The 7,489-nt window shown below is 58.9% G+C and overlaps 1 protein-coding gene across 5 annotated transcripts in view; it reads left to right on the top strand.

Moving 5' to 3' along the window:
• BAIAP2 (BAI1 associated protein 2) overlaps positions 1-7,489 on the top strand; it is a 67,711-nt gene that overhangs the window by 36,780 nt on the left and 23,442 nt on the right. For 4 of the 5 annotated variants that reach the window (XM_023511298.1, XM_023511297.1, XM_023511300.1 and 1 more), the window contains 3 exons: positions 3,793-3,854; positions 4,760-4,831; positions 5,549-5,818. In XM_023511298.1, the coding sequence (XP_023367066.1) occupies positions 3,793-3,854; positions 4,760-4,831; positions 5,549-5,818 (404 nt within the window). The remainder of the gene's footprint in view (positions 1-3,792; positions 3,855-4,759; positions 4,832-5,548; positions 5,819-7,489) is intronic. The other variant, XM_003786069.3, reaches the window with a different exon arrangement.

Below are 7,489 nucleotides of genomic sequence, written 5' to 3'. Positions count from 1 at the left end.
TCCCTGCCCACTCACTGCTCCCCCACACTGGCCCACCCCTCCACACTCACTGCTCCCCCACACTGGCCCGTCCCTGCCCACTCACTGCTCCCCCACACTGGCCCACCCCTCCCCACTCACTGTTCCCTCACACTGGCCTGTCCCTACCCACTCTTCCCCGACACTGGCCTGTCCCTGCCCACTTGCTGCCCCCCACACTGGCCTGTCCCTACCCACTCACTGTTCCCTCACACTGGCCTGTCCCTACCCACTCACTCTTCCCCGACACTGGCCCATCCCTGCCCACTTGCTGCCCCCCACACTGGCCCATCCCTGCCCACTTGCTGCCCCCCACACTGGCCCGTCCCTGCCCACTCGCTGCTCATCCATACTGGCCTGTACCTGCCCACTCACTGTTCCCCCAACTGGCCCATCCCTGCCCACTTGCTATTTCCTCTGGCACAGGTGGGTCTCATCTTCCATTTTGAACTGGATTTGGGGGTTTATGGTCCATGGGCCATGGACTCCTGTGGCTGGTATTTACCTAGTCAGTGAGGCTGTTTAGGAAGCCGGTGCCACCTCCTTCCCTAGCAGCTGGGCCCACAAACATCTAGCCGCCCTATTGAGGGAGGGTGCAGAGGGCTTGTGAGCCCCATAGCTCCCTCTTGCACACGCTCGCCCCAGCACATGGTCCCCTAGCTCAGAAGCCTGTCACCACCCACCCTCAGGAAGCACACAGGGGACAGTAGATGAGACTTTTCTTGCTGGTCTGGCAGGACCCACTGCCTGCCATCCCCCCAACTCACCTCACACTGATCCTGAGGTCCTGGAGTCTGGCAGGCTGGCTGTACCTCCAAGGCTTCGTGCAGATTAATCTGGAGCAGCCTGTGGTTGAAGCTCAGGTGTGTGTGTACCTGATCCTCACAGCCATGCCTGGGTGTCCTGTGGGGAGGACAGCTACACGGAGGGGGCTGGGGACTCGGGCTGTTTGGGCACCAGGGTGTACATCTGAGTATGGACACAGCCCAGGTGGGTGACAGCTGTCATCCCTGTGGTCTTTAACACCTGCTACCTGGCCAGAACCCTTGGACAGGCTGCCCACTGTCTTTGGCATCAGTCTCTCTCATAAAGCACTTAGTATTCGATGATTGCCTTCCCAGTGTTCTGGCTGCACCTGTGTGCAGCCTCCTAGGGGAACTCATGTTTTGGAGTGGACCTGATGTGAACTTAGAATTCAGGGCCTAAACAGTGAGAACTGTGGCCGTCACCCATGAGGACACTTGTAGCAGGGCAGGGGCTGTTGGCCTGAATGCGTCCCAGTCACACGCTATACCTCTTGGTGGGCATGCAGGCCCCTGCAGTGGCACCCTGGCTGCACAGGGAGCTGAAGGGCTGAGAGGTGAGGTGTACATGCTGTAGCAAGCCGAGGGTCCCTCCCCACAGAGCGTGTACTGCCAGCCTCGTGCCTGTCCCTCTGCTGACCCGGGTGGCAAGCCGAGAGTCCCTCCCCACAGGGCCTGTGCCACCAGCCTCTTGCCTGTCCCCCTGCTGACCCGGGTGGCAAGCCGAGGGTCCCTCCTCACGGAGCCTGTGCCACCAGCCTCGTGCCTGTCCCCCGCTAACCCAGGTGGCAAGCTGAGGGTCCCTCCCCACCGGGCCTGTGCCACCAGCCTCTTGCCTGTCCCCCTGCTGACCCGGGTGGCAAGCTGAGGGTCCCTCCCCACCGGACCTGTACTGCCAGCCTCTTGCCTGTCTCCCTGCTGACCTGGGCAGCAAGCTGAGGGTGCCTCCCTATGGGGCCTGTGCTGCCAGCCTTGTGCCTGTCCCCTTGCTAACCTGGGTGGCGTCCACTTGAATTTGGCCCAGTGGCTTGACTTCCTTCCTTGAGGACGGTGGAGGGGAGACTGGGCTTCTTCATGGCAAATTCTGTCCCTTCATCAGCCTCAGCCCTTTCCCTGGCACCTCAAACCTGTGGACAGGTATGGCATGGGACGTCCTCAGGCTGCCACTCCACCTGGCCAGAGTGTGATTTATGACTGGCCAGAGAGTATCCAAGCGCATCCCTACAGGAGAGGCCCCCGCGGCAGTGTTCTCCTTCTTGTGGTGTGTTGCTGGGGGCGGTCACATCTGACCCTGCCCCATGATACTGGGCCATTGGCTGTGGCTGGAGCTGGGGTGGAGGTAATTAGAGGTGGAGGACCAAGAGGAGGACCTGGGCAGGTGTCATGGAGGTGCTTGATGTGCTGTGGTGCTCAATAGGTGTTTTGTCCTATCACCACCGTGGCCTACTGCTGTGTCTCCTGTCCGCCCTCTACAGGCTCGAGGACCAGCTCAGTCCTGCAAGTGGGTAGTGTGGCCAGAGGGGGTGACAGCAGCAGCCCAGGTGGGAGGGATAGGGAAGGGAGACTCCCATTCATGCTTCTACCCAACAGAAAAGTGCACTTGTGCATATGGATATGTACACGCTCACCAGCGTGCAGAGTACACATGTGCACACTCACATGTGCTCGGTCACACGTGGTGCCTGCGGGATTAAATGGCACTGCTGGCCTGTCCCACCGAGCTCTCCTTCCATATGTGAGCAGGAGAACAAGGCCTTGCTCCAGGCGGCACCTTGAGCCAGTTGTTCTCAGGGCAGGCACGGTCACTCCTATGCCATTCGTGTCCACAGCACGTGGTCAGTGCTGAAAATGGCCTCTCAGCCAGTAGGACAGGCCACCCAGCTCCAGCCCTGACCTTGGCACACAAGGAGTAGAGCCCTCTGCCCAGAGGCCGAGGGGGCGGGCAGGCTTGAGGGCCTTGGGGGAGGTGTCGGTGCTTCTGTTTGCTGGAAGTGGTGCTGGGCCTTGGGGTTCTGCTGGCCCTGTGTCCAGCCTGCGTTCTGGAGTTGCAGTTTGGTGGCATCTCTGCAGGTGCGTTTCTGACTCAGCTCACCAACACCTCAGTGACGCGGTCACACTTACTGGTGTCAGTGGCTGTGCTGGGTGGGATTGTGACTGTGCAGGAGCTTTGGGAGAAGGAAACATAGCCTATACCTGTCTCTCAGCTGAGGCCCCTGCAGAGAGATGTGGGCGACAGCTCTGCCTGGCCTCAGCTTGGCCCAGACACCTAGACATCTATGCCCCGAGAGAGGCCCCCTGTACCCTGGGCCTGGGCCAGTCCTGTGACCTCTGCCACAATTGTGATTTCTTGGCCTTCCTTTTGCAAATAGGCCAAGGAGACGTCAGTGCCCCTAAAGTGTCATGCTCCAGGAAAATGTGCAGAAAGCAAGAGATGTGTTGAGGGCAATGCACGTCCCCAGGGCTTGCGGAGCCCCCCTCAGCCCTGGGGCCTGGAGCATGGTTCCCCATGGACCAAGGAGGGTCACAGCCTGTGCCCAGTGTATGTATCCACAGGTAGGGTCCCTGGAGGTCTGTCCACCCTGCTTTGGAGCTCCTTAGGTAGCCAGCCTGGGCTCCATGTGGGTCAGGGGCCATGTGGTCTCAGAGGTAGATGTGTATGAGGCCATCATGCTCAGGGTTATGCATCTGGGGATGGTGCATGCACATGGCTCTCCCTGTCTCTGCCTTGGCATGAACATCCACACTGATGCAGACATCTGAGGTCCCTCCCAAGTCCCTTCTTATTCTAGGGTTTTCTGTTTCCTCTTTGTGTCACCTCCCAACTGGCCCTGGCAGCACACAGGACTTTGCTGGGCACCAGTGTCCAGGCAGCCCCAAGACCACACAGCTCCCAGCATGAGCTGCCTGTGGCTTTCAGCCCTGGGTTGGGATGGGCAGTGGCCTGACCCCCAACCTCCATCCTGCCTTCCAGGAGACATGCTCTTCCAGATGGCCGAAGTCCACAGGCAGATCCAGAATCAGCTGGAGGAAATGGTGAGTCCAGCCTCCAGGGGTGGCAGCTGGGGCAGGTGCCGTTGGTGTCAGTGGAAGAGCTAGCTGTGTGCCGTGGCCGTGTGCCCCTTGGGGACATTTTGTATTAGGCCACAGTCAGTGGTGGGGACCTTAGGACACACTGAGATACCAGGGAGACAACTCACCATAGGAGCAGTGGCATGGGCCAGACCATGGTCTCACACGCCACTGGCCATCAGGCTCAGGCAGGATTCTGGTCACATCCCCAGATGGATGCTATTCCAGTGGCTAACAGGGCCAGAAAGTCTGATTTCCTTGGGACTCTGCCAACTGCAAACATACGGAAATGCCCATGTCCCTAAACCGTGGTGTCCCTACAGCACAGCGTCCCTGAACCGAGGTGTCCCTACACCACAGCGTCCCTGAGCAGTGGTGTCCTTAAGCCACAGTGTCCCTGAGCAGTGGTGTCCCTATAGCACAGCGTCCCTGAGCAGTGGTGTCCTTAAGCCACAGTGTCCCTGAGCAGTGGTGTCCTTAAACCACAGTGTCCCTGAACCAAAGCGCTTTTCTGGCCCACAGTTTGTAGCATCCAGTCTAAAGTGGCGGCAAAGGAATTGACGAGGTCCCCCCAGTTTCCATTCAGGCCCTGGCTCCAATCAGCCCATCTGAGTGACCCTAGCACTGATGGGTCTACAGTGTCGGGACTGACTGACGTCCCCAACGCCTGCTCCATACTTGCTCCATCTACCACCTGGCTCCATGGACCCCAGCCATACAGGGTAGGGGGTTTCTCTTTCAGGTGGGCTCCCCAGCACGTCAGGAGCCCAGTGTCAGGGCATGTTGTCACCATCCACTGCCCCTACCCTGGCTCCTACCTTGGCCATGTGTTAGAGTAGCCTACAGATTGGTTTTTTCTCCACATGCAGCTAAAATCTTTCCACAACGAGCTGTTGACACAACTGGAGCAGAAGGTAGAGCTGGACTCCAGGTACCTGAGTGTAAGTGTACCCGGCCAACCCACTGGGCCCCCGTGTTCAGGCATATTCTCTGGGACCCCCATGTCCAGCGTTACCCACTGGAGTCCTCGTACCCCAGCCTTACCCACTGGAGCCCCTGTGCCCCAGCCATGCCTGCTAGGTCCCCATGTCCATCCATACCCACTGGGGTCCCCATGTCCTGGCTTGGCTCCTGTGCTCCAACTATACCTGCTGGGTGCCTGTGCCCTGGCTCTGGCATTCACCTCTATTTTAAAGTCCCTTTCAAACTCCTCTGAGCTTCTTGTCTGTCTGGGCCCCCAGTCTTCTGACATTGTACCCATATGAGACTCTGTGACCCAGTGTACCCCAGATGCAGCCCTGTGGGAGCCCCACAGCTGTCCTGACATCATAAGTACCCAGTGCTGGGTACTGGGACTTGGCTGCTCCCAATGCCTCATGGGCTCCTTCTCTGAACTCTGTAGTTTCCTTACATTCTCCTGGCCCTGGCCTGGCCTGCGCAGCTGCTCCAGGGTGGGTGGGAGGTGAGACACAGCTGCCTTTTTCATCTGTGCCTGGTTTTCATCTCCAGGGCAGAGGCTCCATTGCAGTCTCCCCATGCTGGCCACAGCTGAGCCTATACCGGCATCCTGTGGGTTTCAGGCTGTGGGAGGGAAGGGTGCAGGGTCTGGACAGTGGCAGGCTCATGGGTCTGCGTTTTGTGTGTTGTTTGAATGTCAGGCTGCACTGAAGAAATACCAGACGGAGCAGAGGAGCAAAGGCGACGCCCTGGACAAGTGTCAGGCTGAGCTGAAGAAACTTCGCAAGAAGAGCCAAGGGAGCAAGAACCCACAGAAGTACTCAGACAAGGAGCTGCAGGTGCGTCCTGTGCGGGGCAGAAGTACTCAGACAGGGAGCTGCAGGTGCGTCCTGTGCAGGGCAGAAGTACTCAGACGGGGAGCTGCAGGTGCGTCCTGTGCAGGGCAGAAGTACTCAGACGGGGAGCTGCAGGTGCGTCCTGTGCGGGGCGTGGGGCATGGACTTCTGTGGCATGGGGACATCTTGCCCCCCGTCTTAGCAAGCAGGTGCAGGAGGAGTGTCCCCCTGTTTGTCACAGGGAGTGGACACCAGCCCCCCAGGTTCAGTGGGTGGGGCTGGACTCTCCAGGTTGATTTCTGGAGTAGCAAGTGCCCAGTGTCCCAGAGCTGGCACTGTGGCCCCTGCCTTGCTCTCAGCAGTCCTCAGAGGTACCAGAAGGTTCTTGGCCCTCAAAGGAGCAGAAACCCCGATGAAATCCTGCTCCTTGGCCCCTCCAGAGTTGGCTACAGACTCACTCTAGTCCACTTGTAGTAGCTGCCCTGGGGCTGGCTGGGCATTTTTCACCTTCTGGCTCCACAGGTGGCACCAGAGGCTCCAGAGAGGGCCCGGCTGTGGTGTTTCTGATCTGTGCACTGAGCAGGCTTAGCCACATGGGCATGGCCCCAAGGCAGTGCACCAACCTGGGCCTGTCCCAGGATATAGCCCAGTGCACAGACTCCCTCAGGTCATAGCAACAGGGATAGAGGTAGAAAAATACATATCACCCAGTTGTTGTAACCAGGTGGGTGTGGGTGTGGGTGTGGCTCTGAGTCTGGCTCTGACTCTGAGGTCCTACCCTTCCTGCTGGGCACCAGGCCTCAGCAACCCTACCACCCTGCCCATGTGATCACGTGTGTTTGTGTGTGCACATGGCCAGCACTTGCATGCCTGCTGGAGTCTCTGGCCCCTGCTCCTCAGTGACCACAGGGGAGCCGAGCAGATCAGCCTCCTCTGTGGGGCTGCCTGATGGAGCTGGGGTCGCTGCAGAGGCCTGAGGGACACTGCATGTGTCTTTACGTCTTTCTTCTTCCTCTGATCTTGGTGTGTTTTGCGGTTTTGCTGTCTGAACATTTGAGCAGCAGACATGCCCCACCTGGGCAGCAGCCCCCAGTGCAGTTATGGGCAGTGTGACCGTGGTTAGCCTCTGAACATCAGGGTCAGGTGTGAGAGTGCTCCCCCTGCCTGGGCAGCAGCCTCCTAGTGCAGGTATGGGCAGTGAAGGTATGACCATGGTTAGCCCCTGAGCACTGGGGCCAGGTGTGAGAGTGCTCCTTAAGAGAGAGTCTTCTAGGACTGACTTGGTGGCCCAGGGATGGAGACACAACAGCGGGCCCACCTGGGTGTCCCGTGGGGGTGGCCAGGAGCCAGCCCCTGCTCCAGATGCTGTGCGATTCTGTGGCAGTGCTTTGAGGAGGCATAATCCCATGACCGACATTCATCGTTTATAGGGTCACTTCAGGGACATAGCGTCTTCCCAGCCATTTGTGGCGCATCCCTTTTGTGTGCCCCTACCCCCCGCAGTTACCAGTGGGCTTTCTACCTGGAGATGGCCCTGCTCTGGACACTTGGTGCAGCTGAGCCCACAGCGTGCAGCTTGCACACTGGTGTTGTACAAAGCGTGGCGTTTCAGGGGTCACGTGTGGTAGTGTGTTAGTGCGTGCACAGAACATGGCCTTTAAGTATGGTGTTTGGGGGGATCACATGTGGTGGCGTGTCAGTGTGTGCACAGAGTGCATGTTTCAGGGGTTGTGCGTAGAGGCGTGTCAGTGCATGCACAGAGTGCAGTGTTTCAGGGGTTGCGTGTGGAGGCGTGTCAGTGCATGT

The sequence above is a fragment of the Otolemur garnettii genome, unplaced genomic scaffold (genome assembly GCF_000181295.1).
Source record: "Otolemur garnettii isolate 467f Iridium unplaced genomic scaffold, OtoGar3 scaffold00018, whole genome shotgun sequence".
Classification (NCBI taxonomy): Eukaryota; Metazoa; Chordata; class Mammalia; order Primates; family Galagidae; genus Otolemur; species Otolemur garnettii.
This window is presented reverse-complemented; position numbering and strand designations above follow the sequence as displayed.